The sequence below is a fragment of the Cetorhinus maximus genome, chromosome 9 (genome assembly GCF_964194155.1).
Source record: "Cetorhinus maximus chromosome 9, sCetMax3.hap1.1, whole genome shotgun sequence".
NCBI classification, from domain to species: domain Eukaryota; kingdom Metazoa; phylum Chordata; class Chondrichthyes; order Lamniformes; family Cetorhinidae; genus Cetorhinus; species Cetorhinus maximus.
The window spans coordinates 122,800,915-122,826,831 of NC_135887.1; the positions used below are offsets into that span (position 1 = coordinate 122,800,915).

The window sequence follows — 25,917 nt, forward strand, 5'->3', positions numbered from 1 at the left end:
CTGGTGGAGCTGGCACCACCATCAGCACTAGTTAAAGAGCTGGGCGTTTCAGTTGGTATATCCAGTATTGGCATCCAGTTTTGTAATAATGACAGATGGTTGCAACCCTGAGGATTCCTCGCACAATGAGAATTTGCAGTACTCCTGATGCAACAGAAACCACTCTACCTTTTAAAAAAATGTGGAATATCAGATTGGTCAGTGTGGGGTAGACTCAGGTACTGACTTGAATTGAAGCTAAGTCGCTGTCCCTGGGTAACTTTGTAGTAAAATTAGCCTTTCAGCAAATCTAATCACATCACACTCTTGTTGATTTTGTTGTAAGCTTCACACCTCTAGATGGTGAGAAGGGTGATTGTTCCTGGACAGCATCCATAGATATCATATTCAGCACAACTTTTGAAAGGGAGAGAAGAACAAGTTGATGGAAGCAAATCAGTGTGGGTTCTGATGGCTAAAGACTCTATAATTGTTGCCCAAAGCAAAAATCAAGAGGAAAGTTTGGTGGAGCTATTTTTCCACCCGCCCCCCCTCCCCAAGTTTTGGAGATGCAGGACTCTCTTTTTTAAGGAGAAACAGTTACAAAACCTGAACAACACACGAATATTATGACCAAATAATGTTAAAGCTTAAATCAGGACTAAATCCTCTGGAATATGATTGTGCAGACAAGAGGGGAGAAAATGCAAGAACACACCCAGAAAATATCCTGATTTAACGTGGGTTGGAGGGGGGTCATTTCAGAAACAAGGAATTAAATTCCTGAAAGGACAATGATTTTCCCCTGTTGAGATGATGGCTGATTCTATTCGTAGGTGGAGATTGAAATGCACAGAGGAATAGAATTAAGGATAAATGAATTATAACTAGAGAATGATTTGCGATGTGTTGGCAGAATTTAACGTCCTGACACGGGTCCTATCCACTGGTGGGATACCAGCGTCACTTATGTGGGAGATGCCCGAGAGGCACTTAACTGGCCAGCGTTGGGTCTTTCCTGGGATTTCTGCCCCTGAGAGCTGCTGGCCAATTGGAGGTTGGAAGCTCTCCATTGCTTGCAGTTCCATGGAAATGGTGGCTGGTGCTGGTAGTGCTCCAGGGTCTTCACCAGGGATCACTGCTTGTTCCCTGTAATCAAGCAAGTGAGGGTGCGATGGGTAGGTGGGTGGGGGGGTGGGCAGTGGGGTGATTATGGAGAGGGGTGTGAGGGGTGCGGGGTGGTCAGAGTCTCTCAGTGGTCACCCCCCCTTGGTGCCGTGTGCCTGGATTGGGCTCAAATCTCTTTGAAAGAGGGACCCCCGCCTCGAAGGCCGTAGGCAAACCCGACAGGGAGGCACAGAAAAGCCATGCCTTTCTCATTTAATCCCTGAGCCAACACTAAATTTCAGTGGGCTCTGGGATAACTGGTGTCAATTGGCTCAATAATAAGACTAATTGACATCCAGCTGCGAGTGGGTGAGTTTCCCACATTGGCCTGTTCCCACCTCCAACTTAATCGTCCTGCCACTGGGAAGCTATCATGCAGCTTCATCCATGATTAAATGGTCTCGGCTGCCGCGACGGGCTGGATTAAATTCTATCCGTTGTCACTCATTAAAAGCATGTGCCCTATTGGAGGGGGGAAGAAGTGAATATGAAGCGTTTGTACAAGGTGTGCAGCAAAACAGAACAGGATAAAGGACATCTTAGATTAAAAACCCTAAAACTGAACTTTATTTGTTCTAGCATATTTTCATTATTCATATCATTACTTTGTATAGTTGTATAAAGATAAAATTATATGTCAAAATCATTAGAGTACCACTACAGTGGAATCCTGCCAAATAGCATGGAGCAGGATAAGAAAATAGTTGCTCATAAGTAGACTGCCTTTCAATAGAATTGGTTACATTATTGGTACACTGATTATGTAAGGAACAATTTTAGGACATGGTAACAAGTTGAACACAATATTGGCAACTATCAATTCAGATTGGGTTAATAAATGTATACTAGTGCTTCTTTAACAGGATATTATTTCAACATATCATCAAATTTATGATTACAGTTCAGCTGCAAACGAGAGTGCTTAGTAACCTTTTCTGGGCCACAGATAGTTTTTACACAAAAATGTTTTAACAGAATGAGAGACTTGAGTTTTCAGAATTCTGAGATGTTAGCTGGTTTCCTCTGTTTTCACAATTCTCGATATGCATTTGCACAGGTTTTACAGTCAACACGCCAAGTGCGAACTGGAAACAAAATTTCAGTACACAAATTATTTAGATTCTTGTTTAACGAATGACAAGATTTTTTTTCCACCCCCCCCCCCCCCCCCCAAAATCTATTGTGGGCAGCGAGGATCTAAATAAAATTGTTTGCAAAGGGGTAAAATTTGTGTGAGCAAAATATGAAAGACATACATTTCAATAACCATGTCCCAACTGTACTCCTTAAATGAATAGAAATATGTTAAAATAAAACATAATTGGTAGCAACATCACTTTCAGGAGTATGATCTAGAAATTAATGAGAAAGGGCTCTCTGGTCTCAATTCTTTGTTTTATGAACTATAAAAGAGCTTACAGAGCAATATGTTCCAGCAGAATGTAAACCAGAATCCACAGCCTCCATCAGAACAGTAAACTGGCATCCAAACTTCTGTTCAGTTTTACACTTAACAAGCAGTTACTGTGATTACAGTATAATAATCCTCCCCTTTTACAGTACTCTGCAGAACTTTTAAAGTCCCCCTCTTTTTTTAATAACATGCTTCAGAATCTTGCTCAAATAAAAGGAGAACTTAAATCTATTTAAAACAGTAAATTTTACCCATTTACTTGCAAACAGTCCTTCAAACTGCGCACCAATATGCAGGAGAAATGCTGCCTGTGACATCCCTTACTCAATGCATTCTCAAATAGACCACACTGGTCTAGCTGACTTGTCACATTGATGTTTTTGAATAGTAGTTTGGCAATTTCAATTAAAAAATCAAAATATAGTTTAAGGGAGTTTCTTTCCTTTTCTAAAATAGAAATTCTGCCAATTGCTAGGTTTTGCCATTTTGAACAATCAGCTCACCATTCACTTTGGGCATGTTTAATTTTGGGTTGGGTGATGCTTTCTCATACTTTATCATTTCGAATTTGCTCATTTCTTTTCTCCAATAGTCTCTCCTGTTCAGAGGAGCTTCCAAGCAATAAAAGAATGGCTTAAGGTGGAAGACATTAGCCTCATCAACAGCAAAATTATGCACTGAAAATTGACACAACACACATGCTATACATGTATTAAAAGAGTTCCCGTTCCCACTACCTGGGTTTTAAACCAAAAAAAAAGCTTCAAATATATGAGGGACATGCTCCCCCTGTAACGTTAACTGGTTTATTGAAGGGGGTGGGGGGGAGGGGAGAAGAGAAAAGAAATCCAATCAAGCAATTTGCAATTTGACGAAAAAATACACAAATGAACAGAGCAGCCAAATATAGAGAAACAGAGTAAATGAAAGGTAAAGGAAAAGCAGCTCTATTTTCTGACTTCTAGAGCTTCAAGGCATATTTGTAGTTTTGTGCAAAATCATGTCCATAGCAGTGCAAATGAATGGATCTCCTGTGGTGGTCAGAATGAAAACAGGTCGCAGGGAGGTTGCACCTACGCTGTACCCGACAGTAGGCAGTACAAGCTGATGCCATGCCAAGCATTCAGGATGGGCAAAGCTCAAGGAGGTGGTCTTGGACAGCAAAGGCTTTCTGGCGTGGGACTGACACTAACAGTCGCACCATGCACAAGTTGTCTCAACCTATTTTTCATGGCTGCCAGCTAAGCTGAAATGAAGGCTGTTGTCTTTGACCTCCACTTTTAAGTTCAATTGTCAGTCTGCTAATATATGGGTAATGTCTTGTGTTTGGATATTAATGAAAATTAGATTACTTTACTGGGACAATTGAAATGAATGCATTGCAAACAAATCAATGACAGATGGAGATGTGATTTATAACTTGTGAGGAGGTTTGAAATACAGTCTCTGGGAAATGTACTAAAGGATGGCACAATTTCTAACCATTCCCACTTTTGTCTAGTTTGGTGTAAAATCTGACCTTCTGAACCCTTTCTAAGCAGACAATCCCGAAACAAGACTGCTTCTATGTAAGAGGACATATTCTGGTAATCCAGAGATCCTCTCAGGGAAGTCTTCTATCACTTATTCTCTTTTGTGGAGGGAAAAATAGGATATTGATAACACATTATACCAGAGACTGTGCTTAAGAATATGCTGAAAGCTACAAGAATTAAAATTATTCCTTTCAAATCTGGATAAGTAATTTTTATGCCTGTATAAAATGATCTAGTGGAGGAGAGGATTATTTGTACATCCAAGGGTAAAGGAAGATGCATTTTCCAGTGAGCTATTTACCACATTTCTTGGTCTGGACCAGCTTAATATATTAATAATTATGGTTCATAACGGACTCAGTCTGCTTATGAAAATCACAGACTCACTGCGAATATGAGAAAGGTGTTGAGAAAAGGCCAAATTGGGCATTCATTTAAGATTTATTAGTTTCAGGATGTTGTTTATCCAGAAGGAAATGTAGGTGTTAAATGTTACCAAGTACCTATTTAGCTTTAGTAGTGGCTGGCATGTGGGGAACTCATGGGCTGCTGCATTCCCAGAATTTACATTGGTAAAGACCATTTAGAAATGACACTACAGAGGTGGGTCACAGATAATAGAGACAAAAATCAGCAAACTTCTGCCTGAGATTCTGGACAGAAGAGGCATATGAACATGGGAAAAAATATAAAAGTTGGGGAAAAATAATATCTGGAGACTACACTTGACTCTATGGTGGGTAATTACTCAGAATGCATTATATGAAGGAAGTTCTATACAACCGACGTACAGTGTTACATATGGCAATCCTCTAAATAGTGAAAATCATCCTGTTAAAGTGGATTATGTTCTGCTTTGAAGTCATATTTTTTTAGTGATAATCCAATTACAAGAGAGAAGTGTTAAAACACTAAAGTGCTCATTACTTAAAATTTGCTAGTTTTCAGAATTGAAACGTGAAATGTGGTCGATTTCAAACACTGACAATAAAGTAGCTTTTAAGAAATCTGAAATGACACTTAACTAATTTGGTGCCTACAGCTTTACCTTACAATTGTGGGAGGTGGGTTTGTGGGGAGTTAACGGCACTGTCAATGGCACCATCTTAAACAGTTATGAGACATGTAAGAAACGAATTGCAACTATAGTCTGAGTTTCATTAGTGATGTGTAGGAGAGAGAGAGAAAGTTAGAGAAAGACAGAAGGGAAGAAGAGAAAATTGAGAGAAAGGGAGAGAGATAGACCTTCCATCTCTGTGTCTTTGTCTATCAAAGGATGAACGGATAGTCTTTTGCTTTAGACAATTTAGTTTCCTGTATCAGAACAGCAACATCCAGAAGGTCTACTGGATGCCATTCTGTCTTAATTTGAAATGGGATCCTAAAACGTGTCCCCACTATTTTTTGTTGTAGAAACAATTCTTAGAATTTGGGACTCCACCAGGAATTAATCCCCTTTATTCAGCCAATCATATTATTGAATGCTAGTAACCTATCTACTCATAAGTTAGTAAATGGTTTATACATCAATCAGGGTCCAGCTGGCATTTATAAAAGTTAAGGTGCATGATTGGAAGCTAACTACATAATTGAAATCTCCTACTAAGGCCCCTTTGTGAAAACCATCAGATGGCAAGTTTCGTTACCACAAAAAGGAAATTGTGCTTGTAAAACATCCTGGCATTGGTGAGCACGACAATCAAGTTAGCTGGCTCCTTCGTAAAACTAGCTAACGATGGGCTGCTTCTATATGCCCAATTTAAGATGCTCAAATGGGTGAAGCCAAAAGGACAGCATTGCTATGGAAGGTATTCCAGGATTTTCCATTGATTACATAAATGCTCAAACTACCAGTTGGATAATGTGTTCAGATTAGCAAAGCTGATATTGCAATTAATTTGGATTAATACAATCCGCTACTACAGCAATAATTTACAAATTCCTGATTGCTATTGCTTTGCCCACATTTGCTTCCCTCAAAACCACATTATCCAAAACAGACACCCCTTTCATAACATAGGCAATGTGTTCTTAACCGATGGCAACCTTGGTTTAAAGTGAAGTTGTTTTGTTTGTTCACATTTAAAATAGAATATAATAGAATAGAACATTTTAAACTGGGGGCGGGGGAGGGGTGAAATCTGCCTTTACCCAAACAGCCAAGAAAACAAAAAGGGAGACTCAGATAATAACTAACCATAAATATGTATAATAAAAAAAAGTTCATTTTAATTGTGGCAAAAAAAATAGCTCAAAAGGAAACTGTTGCCATCATCGCTAAGAATTATTTTCCAAGCTAACAGCTAAGCTTGATTGTACTGTTACTTAGGAAATGGAAAATATCTGAAAAAGCATTCCTGTGGAATACGAAACAGTGACACTCCCTGCATTGCACTGTGTAAAAATATAACTATTTTTAACAGTCAAATCATGGTCCACCTCATCTGTAAAGGAAGTCGTTCTTGCATCAACATTTTCAAAATGGCAACATGAGCAGCAGCAAAATTGGAGCCATCCACCATAGGTGCGGTTAGCACAGATCAGATATTTGCTGCTCCTTTTTAAGTGACGCCTTGCCATATTGTGGAATGCCCCAGCTAAAGAAACTTAAGTTTACTTTAAAGCATCAGTTTCTAAATAACTTCCGGTCCTGCGTTTATAAGCTGGGAGCGGGAAGAATCTGCGCCGTCCGTGCAGTTTTCAACTGGCTCCTCGTTTTCCTTGGGGCTTTCGTCGATGTTTTCCTCTTTCCGCTCTTTCTCTTGGGAAGATAGCACCTCCACGATATGCAGTTTGGTCTGCTCTTCTTTCAGGAAGAGATCCACCAATAATGACTTTTCTTTCGACATGCGCTCACTGATTTCCTTTGGAATGTCTGGGATCAGCCAGTCCACAAAATCACTCATAAACATAACTAGGTTCTGTAAAGACACAGAGGGGTGGTTAGTGAAACAATACAGGAAGAGAGCTGACATCAAGTTCAGGAATATTAGACAGCTTGAGGAGATTTCTGAGAGATCAGAAAATAGGTTTGCACATCCCCATCAATTTAAGCTCAACAAAACCTGCTGACATATAAGTGCTCTTAGAGTCAGAGAGGCCTACAGCACAGAAAAAGGCCCTTTGGCCCATCAAGTCTGCGCCGGTCAAGTACCTAACTATTCTAATCCCATTTTCCAGCACTAGGCCCATAGCCTTGTATGCCATGGCATCGCAAGTGCACATCCAAATACTTCTTAAATGTTATGAGGGTTTCTGCCTCTACCACCTTTTAAGGCAATGAGTTCCAGATTCCCACCACCCTCTGGGTGAAAGAATACTTCCTCACATCTCCTCTAAACCTCCTGCCCCTCACCTTAAATCTATGCCCTCTGGTTAGTGATCCCTCCACCAAGGGGCAAAGTTCCTTCCTGTCTACCTTATCTATGCCCCTCATAATTCTATACACCTCAATCATGTCCCCCCTCAATCTCCTCTGTTCCAGGGAAAATAACCCGAGTCTATCCAATCTCTCCTCATAACTAAAACTCTCCAGCCCAGGCAACATCCTGGTAAGTCTCCTTTGCACCCTCTCTAGTGCAATCACATCCTTCCAATAATGCAGATTCCAGAATTGCATGCAATACTCTAGCTGTGGCCTAACCAGCATTTTATACAATTCCAGCATAATCTCCCTACTCTTATATTCTATGTCTCGGCTAATAAAGGCAAGTATCCCATTTGCCTTCTTAACCACCCTATCTACCTGTCCCGCTACCTTAAGGGACCGGTGGTCATGCACACCAAGGTCCCTCTGATCCTCGATACTTCCCAGGGTCCTACCATTCATCATGTATTCCCATGCCTTGTTTGTCCTGCCCAAATGCATCACCTCACACTTATCCGGATTAAATTCCATTTCCCACTGATCCGCCCATCTATATCCTCCTGTAATCTAAGGCTATCCATCTCACTATTTACCACCCCACCAAATTTACCTACATATCTGCTCTTCTATTTCTCTCTGACTGTTTGGGGGCCTATCGTACACTCCCAGCAATGTGATTGTTCCTTTTTTGTTTTTCAGTTCTACCCATATAGCTTCATTTGAGGAGCCTTCTAAGATGTCATCCCTCCTTACTGCTGTAATTGACTCCTTGATCAATATTGCGATACCCCCTCCTCTTTTACCTCCTTCCCTGTCTCGTCTGAAGACCCTATATCCTGGAATTTTGAGCTGCCAATCCTGCCCCTCTCTCAACCATGTCTCTGTGACAGCAATGACATCATACTTCCATATGTTAATCTGTGCCCTCAACACATCTGCCTTATTTGTCAGACTCCTTGCATTAAAATAAATACCATCCAACCTTGCCAAACTCCCTTGTGCCTTAACTGGCCTATAATTTCTATGCCTTCCAGACTCACTTGCTCTCTTTTCTAATTTTGGCTGTGCATCTCCCCGTGCTGAACCTCCTCTCAGGATCCCATCCCCCTGCCAAGTTAGTTTAAACCCTCCCAACAGCACTCGCAAACCTCCCCGCAAGGATGTTGGTCCCATTCTGGTTCAGGTGCAACCCGTCCGCTTTGTGCAGGTCCCACCACCCCCAGAAACAGACCCAATGTCCCAGACATCTAAAGCCCTCCCTCCTGTATCATCTCTCCAGCCACACATTCATCTGGACTAACCTCCTATTTCTATACTCACTAGCGTGTGGCACTGGAAGTAATCCAGAGATTACTACCTTTGAGGCCCTGATTTTTAATCTGTTTCCTAGCTCCCTAAATTCTGCTTGCAGGACCTCATCCCTCTTTCTACCTATGTTGTTGGTACCAATATGTACCATGATCTCTGTCTGTTTGCCCTCCCCCTTTCTAATGCCCTGCAGCCGTTCAGTGACATCCTTGACCCTGGCACCAGGGAGGCAACATACAACCCTGGAGACATGTCTGCAGCTGCAGAAATGCCTGTCTATTCCCCTTACTATTGGGTCACCTACCACTATTGCTCTTCCCCTCTTTTTCCTCCCCCCCTGTGCAGCTGAGCCACTCACAGTGCCATGAGCGTGGCTGCACTCCCCAGAGGAACTGTCATTCCCACCGTTTTCCAACACAGAAAAACGGTTCTCGAGTGAGATGCATCCTGGGGATTTCCTGACTACCTGCCTGACACCTTTCTTCTGACTGATGGCCACCCATTCCCTCTGTCTGCACTTCCGTAAGCTGTGGGGCGATGAAGTCTAAAAATGTGCTATCCACGAAACTCAGCCTCGCGGATGCACCTCAGCGCCTCCAGCTGCCGCTCAAGCTCCGAAACTCGGAGCTCAAGTAGCTGCAGCTGGTGGCACTTCCTGCACACGTGGTCAGTCAGGGCGCAAGGAGCGTCTAGGACTTCCCACATGTTGCAGTTGGTACATAACATGGGACTGAGCTGCCATGCCTCTAGTTGAAAAAAAGCACCTTACTTTACGTTAAATGCAGTAAAAAAAAGTTCAATTAAAACTAGAACTCTTACCTTTCCTTAGCGTAATCTATTTTAAACTGGAGAAAAACACTTACCCACTACTCACCAATCAGCTCTCACCTTTGTGCTAACATCACTTTTTGAAGCTTCCCCGCACTCGCGCTGGTTCTGATCTCTCCGCCGCTCTCTCGCGCTGTCTTGTGATGTCACTCTTGTTATTTTCAACAAGAACTGACTGCAGGACACTCTTCCCAGACTGCTTCACCGTGATGTTGACTACAGGATACTCTTCCCAGACTGCTTCACCGCGATGCTGACTGCAGGATACTCTTCCCAGACTGCTTCACCGCGATGCTGACTGCAGGATACTCTTCCCAGACTGCTTCACCGCGATGCTGACTGCAGGATACTCTTCTCAGACAGCTTCACCGCGATGCTGACTGCAGGATACTCTTCCCAGACTGCTTCACCGCGATGCTGACTGCAGGATACTCTTCCCAAACTGCTTCACCACGATGCTGCCTGCAGGATACTCTTCCCAGACTGCTTCACCACGATGCTGACTGCAGGATACTCTTCCCAGACTTCAATTTCTTAACACTAAAATGCTTTGGGTGCAATTGTCCCAGATTTGCACTAAGTGTGGTGGTGGGGGGGGGGTAAAATGATGTTTTACACACCGGCCACGATGGTGCGTTTTCACGCCGCATTGTCCCAAACCTGTCACATTATTTATGCACCCCCGGGAAACACACCGTTTCCATGGCAGCCGAGCTCTCATTTGCCCGCCTGCCATCACCCCGCCGGGCGCCATATTTAAAGTCCAGCCGTAAGCACACCTCAGTGGTTCCAGACCACCAATACTGCATGGAAGATATGACCCTGAAACTGAAGGAGACGGCAGACCCCAGGTTCAGCAACATGTCCGGTGAGCTCTTTTTGGATGCCGTGGAGGCTTGCCGGGATGTTCTCGACACCCACTCTGGCCGCAGGACTAGTAGCAATAGCATTAACCTGGCCTGAGAGGTGGTGGTCAGCGCCAAAGCCCTTCAAAAGAGGATAGCCACCCAGTGCCTCAAGAGGATGAATAGTCTCCCCTGTTCTGTCAGGGTAAGTCACTCTTCTCATCACTCTCAACTCTCACACTCACCAACACATCACACATCCACAGGGCCCTCACTCACTGCCGGTTAAGGGACATCATCATTCACCCTCTCACATTCACCGTCATTCTCATCCTGTCCATGGGACCACTCACCACCCACACAGGCTAGTCATACTTATCACCTGGCCTGGCAGGCTTCCTGCTTACACTTGCTCCATTTCTATTCATGCAGGACAAGTCGGTGCACAAGAGGGAGAGGTCGCAGACCGGTGGCGGAATGCCCGAAATCAAGGTCGTCATGAATTTTGAAAACAGAGCCATCCAGCTGGCCGGCGAGGATCTGGACCAGTCCTGTGCTGACGGTGAGGTGGGTGGTGCTCTACCAAGTGAGGATCCAGCAGTGCAACATCCATTAGATAACCATGCAGTGAGTGATGTGTCCTGTTTCACAGGCCACTGCCATGCACTCACCTTGCTATCTCACCTTGCTTTCGCAGGCACATCTGCCAAACAGCCGACAGAGTCCATGACCCAGGGCCTCCAATCAAGACCTGATGAAACCTCCGAAGAGGAATCCGAAGGCACCCTCCTTGAAATCCCACCACAGCGCTCACCCACACCCTCCACCAGCACAGAGACACACACCTTGGTGGGGCCTAGCTTTAGAATAGCCCCGGGATCACAATCTGGTGAGCATGTTGCACTGTCTGATCCACAGCAGGTGGAGGCAAGGACTTCCCAGGCTTCTGGCACTCGGAGGACTGCTGGAGGCCAGAGCTTTGCTGAGTCCGAGTCAGATGACAAGCCTCTGGACTCGGCCCTGTCACAGATGCTGGAGCTGCAAAAGCAAGCTCGGGAACATCAGGAAGGGATGTCCGCTGCACTCCTTAGATTGCAAGGCATGATGGGGAAGTCCGTCCACCTTCAGCCTGAGGTGATAGCATCGGCATGCCAACACAATGAGGTCAACACTGGTAGGATGGCGGCTGCCTTGGAGACCTTGGTCCAGGACTTGCTCCTGCACTGCAGCGCGGGCTCAACTCCATCGCTGACGTCATAGTTGGCCTCCAACAGTGTGTACACGAGAGGGGTGTCGGTTGGCTCGATCTCACTCCAGCTACCCCTGCTCCTCAAGGAGTCAGCCTGGCGCCCCCAGGCACCCATAAGGAGGAGGATCGGCAGGTGCACACGCTGGGCCCATCCACCCAGGTGACTCCGAGAGTGTCCGGCCCATCCAATTCCCCCCTTCCTGTGAAAGTTAAGGAGAATTAGTTGCACCACCTGGGAACGAGTGTTAATCACATGTATGTACTGTTCACTATTGTCAATAAACTCCCAAGAATGTCTCCCTGCCAATGGCTCCTTGTTCTGATGAGCACTGTTCTTGTCACTCAGATGTGAAACCTTTCTGCACAAGATAAAGGCAGGTGTCTCAGTCCAGGGCCTCTTCCCTGTTCTCTGTGCAGCCTTCAGACCAAAGTGATGGCCCAGCCTCACACTCCCTGGAAACATTACTGATGCCTGCACCTCAGCAGTGCTGGTCATTGCTGCCAGAATGTAGCGGGGAGGCACCACAGATTTCCGTCATTCTCTCTGTGTGCTCTCAGCACCTTTAAGCTGGGGCTGCCCCCATCTCTTCAGCATCTGTGACCACTGATGCTCCTGAAGGGTTCAGGTGCTGAAGGCAGACAAAGGATCTGGTGCTTTTAAAGTTTCATGGCTGTGAGATGAGGACGTGCAAGATTCTGAGGGGGCTTGACAGGGTAGATGTTGAGATGTTTCCACTAATGTGGGAATCTCGAACTAGGGGACATAGTTGCAGAATAAGGGGACACTCATTTAAAACTGAGAACTGAAGGAATTTCTTCTCAGAGGGTAGTGAATGTCTGGAATTCTCTACCCCAGAGACTTGTGGAGGCTAGATCACTGAAAGTATTTAAAGAGGAGGTAGATAGATTTTTGAAATATCGGGGAGTTGAGGTCTATGAGGAGCTGGCACGAAAGAGGAGTCGAGGCCTGGGGCAGATCAGCCATGATCTTACTGAATGTGGGGCAGGCTTGAGGGGCAGAATGGCCTACCCTTGCTCCTATTTCTTATGTTCTTAAGTGTCTCTTATGATATGACGCTGATCAGAGAGTGCAAGTGATCTGCCCTCGGCCAGACAGGAATCAGGCATTCTCAGAGGCTATGTGAAGATTGATGGAGTGCCCTCACTGCATATCATCCTCCTCCTGCAATCGAGTGACTATTACAGCCTCCACTGCATCTCCATGACAGCAGCATTCTCAGATGGTATTTGCGCTGCCATAAGCCAGACTGGAGTCAAACGTTCACAAATGCAATGTGAGGATCAATAGTGTCTCCTCACTGCATGTCATCAACATCCCTGACAAATCTAGCAGCTATGAGGCCACCCAAGCGTGCCTGCCTTGTCTTGCCAATGTGAGAGCCTTATCCCTGTCATTATCGCCTCCAAGGACCTCCTCACCCTCATTCCCGTCGGTGTCCTCCTCATCGGAGAAGTGCAGCTCCTCCATCTCCTCCTCATCCGACTCGTCTCCCCGTTGGAGTGCCAGGTTGAAAAGGGCGCAGATGATGACGATGCACGAGATCCTCTGTGGACTATATTGCAGGGCTCCACCAGACCGGTCCAGGCACCGGAACCTCATCTTCAGCATCTCGATGGTCTGCTCCACTAGTTGCGAGCTGGAGCATGAGCCTCATTATGCCGTCGCTCTGCTGTAGTCTGAGGCCGCCGCATGGGTGCCATCAGCCACGGCTGTGTGGGTAGCCGCTCATCTCCGAGGGCCTTCCCTGCAGCTTCTGTGCACCCTGGAAGACTCCAGGGATCTGTGACCGACTGAGGGTGTAGTTGTCATGCATGTTCCTTGGAAACCATGCGCACACCTGCAGGATGCATTTCTGGTGGTCGCACACCAGCTGCACATTCAGTGAGTGGAACCCCTTGTGGTTGATGCAGTCCACCATTTTTGTGACAGAGATCTTAGTGCCACATAAGTACAGTCGCTTGCACTCTTGCCCTGCGGGAAACCCAAGATCTGGGCGAACCCAATGGCTCTTGCATCCTGGCTATCCTGGTCCTGGGTGAAATGCACAGAGTTGTGTGCCCTCGCAAAGTTGGCATCCTTGACCTCAGATGCATTTGTGGGCAGAGGCTTGTGAGATCCCACAGAGGTCACCTGTGGAGCCCTGAAAGGAGCCACTGGCATTGAAATTGAGCGCCGCCGTCACTTTCACAGCCACTGGCAGTGGATGTCCTCCATGTCCCCATGGTGCTAAATCCTGCAGTAGCTGGCAGATGTGACCGACCATTTCCCTAGACATGTGCAGTCTTTGGTGACGCTGGTTCCCAGTTATCTGCAGGAATGAAAGGCGGCGCCTATAGACCCTGGGTGTCACTAGGCGCCGACCTATGACGGCTCACTGTGGCTCTGGCATGGCGTGTGGGAGCCCCAGCCACCCCTTCCTCCTGAGGTTGCTGCTCAGCCAGGAGCCTCAGCTTTCTCTTCCATTGTCTTTGTGCTCTGTAGGCCTCAGGCATACAGTTAGTTCACCAAGCTCCGTGATCCTAATGTACTCCTCCTCCAGGATGAAAGACGGAGTCACGTGGTTAGCATTGGTGAACTAAGAACCTGTCCTGGTTAAGTGTGACGGCCCCATAACACTTCCTGGAGGGGGGGAAACGCAGCCCGCTGGTGGGCTGAGCTGACAATCGCCAACTGGTTTACTGCTGTCGTAAAAGCGACCGCGCCACATTGTCCGCTCGCGCCACCGCTCACACCTGATGCCAACTGTCATGGAAAATTCCGCCCTTTCAGTGCCTCTACGGAGGTTATTTAGAAAAGCTGTACCACTAAAATTAAAGTCATGTAAACTAAAAGTAAATCTCTGTAACTTTGTTTATGGTAATTCAAGATGTTATTAGGTATTAAATAAAAAAAATGAGAATTGGGGGAGTTAAAGACTGAGGTGGGAATTGAATAGAGCAAATAACAAGAGGCATCACAGAGTTAAACAGTGGGAGAGTGATTGAAAAGAAAACTAAAGCAGGGTTGTTTGAAGAAAAATTGTTTAAATTGTTGGGTGGGGGGTGGGGTTAAAACATTTAAGTATGTACAAGAGTGGGGGAGAAAATATTAGGTGGACAAAAATCTGAGTGGGTCAGATATGTAGTTGGAGCTGGTGTATAAGGACAAAGAGGAGGTGAAAATTATATGGCGAGAGCGACTTGGGAATGATGCAGGAAACATCAGGAACAAAATCGGGGTGGGACTGGAATGGTGAGGATATGGGGCTGAGAGAAGAGCTTGTAGATTTCAGTATGCGGCTGAACCATTGGGCCAGTAACAGCCCTTGAGCAGGACTGGCTCCCACATTGCAAAGCGATGTGACAGGGTGGCGAATGGGGCTGGCGTGAAAATCCCAGCTGGAGACAAAACAGAGGGAAAGAGGGAAAGTTTTAGAAATTTAGAATGAAGTAAGAGATCATTGTCCCTGTGCTGACTCATTACCAGAGCAATCCAAAACTAATCCTACTCTCTTCCTTATCGCCCTGTATTTTCTATTTCTTCAAATATTCATGCTATGGTCTTTGCTGCAACCAATCCCCATGGCAAAGTACTCCATGTACCAACAACTCCCTACAGAAAGATATTTTTCCTAACCTCTTTCCTCATTCTTTTGATACAGATTTTAAATTGATTGTTCATCGCCATGGATTCCCTAGTCAGGGTAAAATAATATTCACTCTCATCAAAGCCCTTCATTATAATTTTTTAACAAAAAGAATCAATTTCTTCTTGACCTCCTTTGCTTCAGAAAAAAATTCCCTTTATTTTAAGTCTTCCTTCATAGCTACATAATGCTTAAACCCTGGCATCATCCTGGTGAATCTGTTTTTTTAAAAAAGAAATCATGTATAGGATCTGGGCATCACTGGCAAGGCCAGCATTTATTGTTCATCCCTGAATGCCCTGAGAAGGTGGTGAGGAACCACCTTCTTTACAACTGAGTGCGTTGCTAGGCCATATCAAAGGACAGTTCAGAGTCTAGCATATTGCTGTGGGTCTGGAGCCACATATAGGCCAGACCAGGCAAGAACGGCAGATTTCCTTCCCTAAATGACATTGGTGAACTCGATGGGTTTTTACAACACTGCAGTTGTTACATGGCCACCATTACTGACACTAGCTTTTTATTCCAAATATTTTTAAATTAAACGAATTTAAATTCCTCAGCTGCCGTTGTAGGTTTTGAACTCATGTCTCTAGATCATTAATCCAGACCTCTGATTAATAGTCTGTTGACATAACCATTATGCTACCATTCCCATGCACTCTACTTTAATATCCCTTGTGTACTAGGCTGCTTAAGACTGCAATATTTTCACTGTGGTCCAACATTTTGTGTAAATCCTTCATACCCTCTACTGCATGTCCCCATTTATGAAATTCAAAACATTGCTGATACTTTTTTTTATGGCTCTGTCCATACTGGCAGAGGATTATTTAATTGAACTTCTAGATCTCTATTCCCTTCAGTATTATTCCAGAGAGAGTATACTGCAACATTTTTATCTCACATTTATTCAAATTAATTTGCATTTAACACCTACCTTCATTCTGCTATCCAAGTTACTCAAAAAATATTAAAATATAGCAATCACTATACAAATGAAGTAAATAATTACAGGGGGACTGGGTGCAATGTGCCTAAAGACACCAACAAAGTGGAACAGTCCAGGGACAGGTAATCCCTCTCAAATGTGGGGCTGCACGGCTCTGGAGAAAAGATAATGGCGCTGTCCACCATTTTGGCCGGTGACCTGGGTGATGAGACACAGCTACTGTCACTGTTGTCACACTACTGTGAAGTTCTTGGTAAGAAACAGTAAAAGATTCAGTAAGAAGCAGATCTGCCGCACGTGCTGCTAAAACACGGATTCCTTTATTCCGCATCTAGACTCCCTCTGCTGGGCCGCGGGTATGATAGGTAGCCTTAAGGTGGACAAAACGCACAATGCAATTTTAAATACACTGTATCCTTCCGCTTCTTAGTAAATGTAAGGCATAGCGCGTTTTAACGGACAGAATTTTGCTCTCGGCGTGCGGGATCAGTGGGGGCAGACAGGGAGCCGACCGCAGCCCGTGATTGGCAGCGCTCCGCAATCTTACGAGGATGGGGCAATTAAGGCCTGCCCAGCATGATAGGCGAGCAGCAGCGCTGAGCATTGCCGGTGCAGGTGGTGGAGGGGGGAGGGGGGGAGGGAGTGTGAGCAGGCCTAGTGCGAACTTCACGCATGCGCGCAAGAGTGTGCAGAATAATCTCCCTGATTCGGGAGATGAAGACTTTTCAAATACATTAATAAAGAGCAGAAAAATGTAAGGACACATGCCCCCTCTGTCACATGAGCAGGGGCATGTTTTTAATTAAAAAATAAAGTTTTTATTTTATTTGTATTTGCTTTTGGAAACCTCATCCCGCCGGCTCCGGCATATGCCCGCTGACCGAACTGTCGCGCAACTGTGCGTTGACGTCAGCACGCTCGGCTGATGTCATCGCGTGTCATTTCACGCTCGGTTGGGCGCGCACCCACCCGCCGAGCTAAAAATTCTGCCCCATGGTTTGTTTCCAAAAAGTGTGAACTGGACCTATGCTGTAAACGTGGAGGTGCAGGCCATCCTTTCGGGGTCCAGCACTGAGTGTGATCAGCCAATAGGGACAGTGCTTCAAACCACTTACCTGGAAAATGATGACAAAAGCCAATCTGGCTGCTAAGACAGACCAGAATTCCTTTGACAGATCATATGGTTGAGAAGACCATGGAGGTTCTCTGTAGTCTTTGTACCTGTGAAGATATGATTTTAAACATCAAATACTGAACAATGAAATCATACGAGGGTGAGAACATTGCTTATAACAACTGTATTCTTGATAGCAGCAAAGGTCTATAATAACTATTTAAAAGGACATATTGGGATTTGATTAATAAGGAACCTGCATCTGATTTACATGCGAGTAAATAGTCCTGTTTTTATTCTCCTATGGAATACATCTCAAATTGAAGAGGTTGGACAGGAAGGCTAAAATTGATTATTTTCTTTATGATTGCATTTCTAATAATTACATTTCTTTAGGAAATTAATCCATAAATATTGGTCATCTAAACTTGAATCTCATTTACGGATACCACTTTCTTTTAACTACACTCCTATGCCTTAAACTAGGACTTCAGAGCAGTCAGAATGTGCATCCTTTTATATTGGACAGAATACATTAGCCCACTTGTATAAAACAGGCAATTGAATTAGTCACTTTTGATTCAGTGCTTTGGATTAGAGGTCAAATTGTTTCATTAACTTGCAATCTGTTCACAGGAAATGATAACAGTAACAAGGCTGTTGCTCAGAGATGGTGAATTATCAACTGGCTTGATAAATCACATTAGAGAGCATCAAGGATCAATCATTTAAAATAATATACTGCATGGTATAGACACGAGTTGCAGGTAGGTTAGGTGAGTTAGGGGGTGCCAGATCCCTTAAAAGACCATTAGTGAACCAGTTTTCAAATGACAGAAGAGCAGTTTTAAAAATGGGTTCCAGCAGACAAATCACCAGACTTAGTAAATTCAATTCACAGATTGTCTGTCACTTACTAGTCAAGTATCATAATCAGTATTCTAACAATTGTTTCATAATCCCTTATACATTCAATCGAGATTTCCAAAGCTGTAAGTCATAATAAACTAAAATTTGAGCTGTTTTAATTGTGCTTGCCCAACACAGCTAATGTTTAAAGCAAGTATCTTTGACCAATATAAAAAAAGGATGGTTCAGATTGATTCAAGTTAATGAATAATTCATTAACTTTGCTTTATTATATTCTGTATTATAAATTTGTAGGATCTTCGTTTCGAGATGTGAATTGCAAAAGGGAAACTTTGCTCTGAAGAGGTTCAAGTAACAAGAGAGAAATTCTACCTGCAGATCTCAACCTTGTATCCGAGTGCCATTGGTTCAAGGGGCTCTGATCCTGCCTCGAAGTGGCTGACATTGAAGTAGGACAAGGTATTATTGGTGAACCCATGCAATGTGCGGTCTGGGCTGTACAAGTACATGAAGACGAGGCGTGGAATGAAGCCAGAGGTGAAAGAGATCACAAATGCCTGCACAATGAAAATGAACAATTGAATGCTGTTGTTTTGCCATTTATGATCAAATAAAAAAGTGGATGAAAACTGAATGAATGAAGACAGACCGAAAAAAACTCCTCAAGTTCATGAACCAAGTATAAATTGTAAATAACAAAATGACCGAGAATACTTAAAACATGGATAGTCAATCTAGATGCTAGACATTACAGGTAAAGTATGAGGAACCTAGAACATGGGGGCTCACTCAGGATAAGAGGTTAATCATTTAGGACCGAGATAAGGATCTTCTGCACTCAGTTGTGAATCTTCTCTATCCCAGACCCTTGTGGATGTGCCAGTGACGAGCACATTCAAGGTCGAGATGCATTGATTTTTGGTCCCTCAGAGAAACCAGGCACATGGGAAGCAGGTGGAAAGAGTTGAATTGAGGTAGAACATCAGCCACAATAGTATTGAATGTCGGAGCAGACTCAAGGGGCCATATGATCTTCTCTGCTGCTCTTACTCCTCAAATTCTTGTCAAATGTCTAGCCATACATGATCAAACAACTTGGTACTACCAAATCAGATCCAGGAAGAATGAGATAAATATTTTGCCATTTAAATTCAACATTCAGCCAGATTTAGACATCTTCACGTGACCATAATTTACACAAGATTTGGTGATTGTATATCAGCCTATCCAAGTAGTCAAACAGGAGTACAGCCAAAATGTTTAACTTGGCAAGAAATATCAGGGGGTTAACAACAACAGAGCAGTCCTGTCAAAAGGAAACAAATTGAGCCTCAATGCAGAAGTGAAAGCTTATATCCTAAGATGGCATTGTGGAAATCAAAGCCTTCTTGAGTGCTAACAATCCACACAACCCTCACTAAAATCGTATTAAAAATGGAGTCTTTTATCACAAGATTATCTAGCCAAAGTACTATCTTCTTTCCAACGTAGTTCAGCCTTCATATGTAAATAAACGTGTGGTCATCCAAAATGGACAAGAAAAATCCAAACAGAAACTCTGTCACAAACCATGTGCTACATGGGGTTTTGTACCTGGTGACAAAACCATGCTGGTGACAGGCTCCCTTCTCTGAAGGCCACTGGGGAACCATGTGATTTTTAACAACATTATTCTGACAACTTTCCAAAGTGGGAGAGAGTGAGTCGTGGAGGCTGGAGGAGGGGGGGGGGTGGGGAAAGAGAGAGAGAGAGAGAATAGCGAGGCACAAAGGCGGAGGGGGGACAGGGCAGAATGAGGTGCAAATGATAGCGGGAAACTGGGCAACGTGAGGCCCAGAGAAAGAGGGAATGAGGCAGAATGAGGCGCGGATATGAAGGCAGAGAGCAAGGTGCAGCAGAGGAGGGAAGGTGAGGTATAGAGGAGGGGGAGACTGATCAGGAGGCAGTGTGTGCCTGGCGCAGAGAAGTGCGAGGGGGAGGCACAGAGGAGGGCACGAGGGGGTGGGAGGATCAAGATGCGGGGATTGCAAAGTATAGCTCATACAAGCAGATTAAGGTAATCATTATTGTTATAGTATAGCAATTTCAACCCAATGTTTTGAAACCATATAATTACAGCAAAAGCATGAGATTAATTATCAAGTACAAATTGTCTGACTGTCAAGGTAACAGGTCTTTCTATTCACTTAAACTTGTGCAAGTTCTCTGCACATATCTCTGGTTAAATAAATGGACAGCATACCAGATAATCAGCGTAAAAGGTTTAAGGAGCCCATTCCCTCCAGATATAAGTATTTAAATCTCTCTCTTTGGCTGGCAGTGCGCAAGGAGCTACATCTGCTCCTTGTGGTCATGACAGAGATATCTCAAATATCATTTACTGCACAAGAAACACCTGTATTCCCGAGCTAACAGGATTAATTATTCCTCACCAGGTTTATATTTTTACTGATTCAGAACGATTTTGAGAGATTGCTACATAGCAATGCCAGTGTTCTTGTTGTATCACAGATTCCCTTTGGGTAGACGATAGTAGAGTATAGAACGTGAATAAGCTGTAAGATTTTAATCTCTTACCATGGAGTGAGGTGAAGCAAAGAACTTCTCTATGCTGTCACCATCTTAGACCAGACCCCCAAGTTTTTGTCAGGATCCGGTTAGGAACCAATAACGTTTTGTTTAAAGTAGACAAAGTTTGAGATTCGAGATATTTGCTCAGAGAATAAAGCCACAAGATTCCACAGGTTTTGAACAATCAAAAATAAACTAATATACAAAAAGGTCAGAAAGATAAAACAATTTACAATATCTGTCTTATACTCTAACTTTCAGGGTAAATAGGAGGTACATGTGAATTAACAGGCAAAATGTGGTTGAATACACAACACTGCACAATAAATGGCAGATGCAACCAAGACAGGGTCCATGGATTTCTCAACAACCCACCCAGACATCAGTAAAACCGAATCAACCAATCTCACGACTTGGTCTCTCTCACTAGGGATTCCAGTCTTCATCTTTGAAGGCCTGACCTGCTCTCCAAAAGTCGCTCCAACTTGCATGGCATCAACAACAGCTCACCTCGTAGGGTTTCAATGTCATTTCCTGAGATTCCATTCCCCTGGATTCCTGAGCATGCACTCAAGCACTAACTCACAAGCACAACTTCAGCTCTTTGGCCATACCAAGCAGAATCCGACTGCTCCAAAGGTGTAGCTTTGCCCAAATGACCCACAGCATGGAGTCCCCAAACTCTGGCTACCTTCTTGGATCTTCAGGGCTTCTCCCAAGCCTTCACCACTTAAAGTCTGCTATCCACAGCCCTTTTCCTGCTTGGAGTCTATTTCTCTGCTCCTCTCCTTCTGACTCATCTGGGACCTTTTCCTGTCCCTGTCCCCTCTTTGGACTCTTCTTTTGGGACCTCTCCCCTTCCTGGGACATTTGCCAGCTATGGCACTCCACAGGACCTGGGCTTTTGCACCATTTTCCTTCCTGCACAGGTGCGCTGGGCCCACGGAATGTAAACTTTGCAGAACTGAACAATGTGGAGTCCGTCCCTGGTCTGTACATGCACAAAAGCTCCAAGGTACGCTAGGAGTTGAATTTCTCGACCTCCATTCAATGAGGTAAGAGTAGTTTTCATTACAATGCACCGTCACGGTCTTTCCCTCGATTCGAGGATAATGTTTACTCAGGGTCGTGAGTTCCTGCCATGGGTCTTCACGTGACTGAATAGGCCCATTCTCGATCCACAGGTCTTTGGGCACAAGGGGCAGGATATCCCACAGGGTAGTGGGATCCAGAGTGCAGGATTTGCTTCCTTTTCTTTCCTTCTCTGCTGCAGCTCTGACTCATCATTAAGACATTGTGACTCAAAGTGTGGTATTGCTTGATGAGCAAGTCATAGCCATTTTGAATGATTGGTAGCAAGCTTCTCCCAGTCATTAACGTCAATGCTGCTAAGCTTCAAGGAGAGCTTCAGTGTGTCTTTGAAGCTTTTTCTTTGTCCTATCCTGGAACGTTGACCATTTGTGTAGAGTTTTGATCCCCTTATCCAAGGAAGGAGGTACTTGCCTTAGAGGCAGTTCAGTGGAGGTTCACCAGACTAATCCCTGGGATGGCAGGATTGTCTTGAGGAGAGATCAAGGAAACTCGGCCTGTATTCTCTAACTTTGATGAAGGAGAGGTGATCTCATTGAAACTTACAAAATTCATATAGGGTGTGACAGGGTAGATGTGCATAGGGTGTTTCCTCTGGCTGGTGAGTCTAGAACCAGGAGACATAACCTCAGGATAAGGGGCAGGCCATTTAATTCTGAGGAGGAGGAGGAGGAATTCCTTCACTCAGAGGATGGTGAATTTTTGGAATTCCCTGCCCCAGAGAGCTATGGAATCGCAATCATTGAGCATGTTCAAGACAGAAATTGATAGATTTCTGGTTACTAATGACATCAAGGGATATAGGGATAGTGAGATGATCAGCCATGATGTGTTCGAATGGTGGAGCAGGCTCGACAGGCCGAATGGCCTACTGCATCTCGTGTGTTCTTATTTGAGAGCTGAGACAACAGTACCTGTCGGGGAGATGCTTTTCAGCCATCTAGACACGGTGTCCAATCTATCAGAATTGGTTTTTGTACTGCCTGAATGCTTATGGACCTGACCTCAAGAAGGACACCAGTGTTTGTTTGACAGTCCTCCCATTGAATCCCGAGGATACGGGGGAGACACTGCTGTTGGAATTTCTCCAGCACTCCTGTGTTACTGATACACAGTCCAGGTCTCAGTGTAGTACAGGAGTGTGGTGACAACTGCTCTGCACACTAGGACTTTTGTTGACTTGCAGAGATTTTGCATTAAAACACTCGCTGCCATAATTTGTAGAAGGCTGAGGTGGCACAGCTGATTTGGTATTGGATCTCCTCATCAATGGTGGCCTTTTGAGGGAGGTAGTTGCCAAGGTATGGGAAGTGCTCAGCATATTCCAGGGTCTCTTCTTCAACATATATGGGAGGTGGAATATTTGGCTGACCAGGTGTGGGTTGATATGAGTTTCGTTTTGCTAATATTTAAGGTCAGGCTGAGTTGCTTGTATGCAGAATTGAAGAGAAGAACCCTAGCTGGAAAATCTGGTGCAGAGTGGGCAATGACACTGCAGTCGTCCACAAACTGTTCATCATATATGTCTACGGTGGTCAGTTTAGATTTGGCACGAAGGCAACTAAGGTTAGAGAGTCTTCCATCTAGATGGTATTTAGTACTGACACCAGAGGGCAGTTGATCTTTGATGTGGTGAATAGCCACTGTCAGGTAGACTCCATACTGTTTACAATCGATCACAGCCTTGCTCGATTCCGATCTGGATTTTGAAGGCATCTTTTCTCCCATTCAACACAGTTACGATCATATCGTCATAGGATGACTGCATGGACTGTAGTCACTGTCGTAATGTAGGAAATGTGGTGACCAGTTTGTGCACTTCAAGCTCTCAAAGAGTAATGTACTAATGACCAGATAGCTCTTTTCATGATGTCAGTTGAGGGATAAATATTGGCCAGGATACCAGGAAGAACTCCCCTGCTCTTCTTCAAATAGTGCAATGGGGCCTTTTATGTCATGCCAAAAGGGTAGATGGGGCCTTGGTTTAATATTTCATCCAAAGCACCTCAGACAATGCAACACTTCCTCAGTACTGCACTGCAGTATCAGGTTAGATTATGTGCTTGAGTCTCTGGGGTGGGACTTAAACCCATAACCTTCTGACTCAGCAGAACTCACTACCAACTGAGCCAATAAGAAACTGATTTGCACACACGAGAACATGTCCAAATATTTTGTTCAGAGATAAAAATTCACCAGGACACTGGTGAGAACCTCCCTTTACTACTTTGAAATAATGCCAGGGGATCTTCTCACATTCACCCGAAACAGCCTTGATTTAAGGGGTTGGATTTTCAAATGCTGTTGGGGTTGGGACCAGATGTGGGTGCGATTTAAAAATCACGATCCTGCAGGTTGTCGCAGGAGCCCGACATCTCTGCGATTGTCTAAAGATTTCAAAGTGCTGGTGGTGGGGCGTGGGGGCTGGGGGGAGGGGTGGGTGCAGGGTTAAGGGGAGGGAGCAGGGGGAAGGCATGGCCTCCAATTAATAACCCATTAAGCTCCCTCAGGAGGGTTTTTAAGAGGCCAGGAAGGGGTGAGGGGGGCTTTTCAAAGTGCAAACAGGTGAACCTTAATCTGGTGCATGTTAGTGCCCAGCTGTCAGGTTTATTGCAGATGCCTCTGAAAGTTTCTTTTCATTTGTTGAAAGCTGTCATTTCATGGACCAATTCAAGTGCAGTATCTTTATTTTGCCTTAGAGTCACTTTCCTCTGTGAAAGCACTGCTGTTCCTCTGAGGAGCTGCCTGCTCTACTCAGCAAGGTAACGGCAGGCCCCATCATGGCTGCTGTCCATCTTTGCTGCTGGCGCCAGGCAGGCAGCTCCCACTTCCTGGAGATACTCAGCACCGTTACTTGGGCACTGAGCTTGCTTGCTACCCCATTAGGGCATATACATTTAAAAATAGCCTCATGTGAGTGACACAGTTGAAGCGAAGAGTTGGGACCTGGAATTGACCGGGTGTTGGGTTCCCAATCCTGCTTTGAAAATCCTGCCCAACATCTCATCCTAAAGATGGCATCACTGACAATGTAGTGCATTCTCAGTACCACATGGAGGCGCCAATCTAGATTTGGTGCTTAAGTCTCTGGAGTGGGATTTGAACCCACAGCCTTCCAATTCAGAGGTAAGTGTGCTGCCAAGGCTGGCACCTTTTATGTAGCCACAAAGCGAAGATACATTTATGAATAACGGAGTTTCCAGTTTAATTAACTACAGATATTATACATTCAAAAACATATACATTGCCTTAATTTGGCTGCTAAAGCTCACTGCGCCAGTATGATATTGTGACTAGGTTCACATATTCTTTCACAAGCTGAATTAAAGGCGCTGCTATTTAACATCTGAAGGTTTGTGCGTCAGTTTACCAGGAAAAAGAAATAATCATTTGACATTTCAGCAAAGGGATAGATCATTTTTCATGCTTGTTTGAATGACAGGAGAGGCCACATCTTCAGGACCACCTGGAACAGCTGTATGCAACATTAGTAAGAAATTTAATCTCATGCCCTATCAATAACAGCACGATGAGAAAAAGGACCAACAAAGGACCACGTAGTTTATCTTCTACTACCCAGGTAGTTGCATGATACAGCAATGATGGAGTTGCTGTCTAATCATAGCAATTGATCGCTACTGCTTAATTTGCAACAGATCCAGAAATGAGGCAAGGAATACTCAGTTGTGAAGAGCTTTGGCAACAGATCCAAAGTCAGCTGCTCCTCCGAAATATGCTGCACTTACCACACATCAGTCTCAAATTACTCATACGCAGCACCCTAAAATATTACCTCCTGAAATAAACCTATCTAATTTAACTATAACCCGATTAGCACAAATGTTTTAGTGATGCCCTCAATTTTAGATAAGGCTTAAGCCCAGCGACGCACCCAATGTAGGTGACAAGAGCAGAGAGAGATGGGAGCTGGTTTCCACTCAATGGCTGTGCATTAAACTGTCACTGACTTGCATACAAATTG

The 25,917-nt window shown here is 44.5% G+C and overlaps 1 protein-coding gene across 1 annotated transcript in view; it reads right to left on the minus strand.

Moving 5' to 3' along the window:
• Positions 1-1,690: 1,690 nt before the first annotated feature.
• The window catches only part of ano1a (anoctamin 1, calcium activated chloride channel a), a 228,890-nt gene continuing 204,663 nt past the window's right edge, over positions 1,691-25,917 (minus strand). Inside the window, exons 25-27 of the mRNA XM_078549492.1 lie at positions 18,648-18,832; positions 17,407-17,512; positions 1,691-7,016 (exon numbers count right to left, since the gene is read on the minus strand). Of these exons, the coding sequence (XP_078405618.1) occupies positions 6,729-7,016; positions 17,407-17,512; positions 18,648-18,832 (579 nt within the window). The 3' untranslated portion in view covers positions 1,691-6,728. The remainder of the gene's footprint in view (positions 7,017-17,406; positions 17,513-18,647; positions 18,833-25,917) is intronic.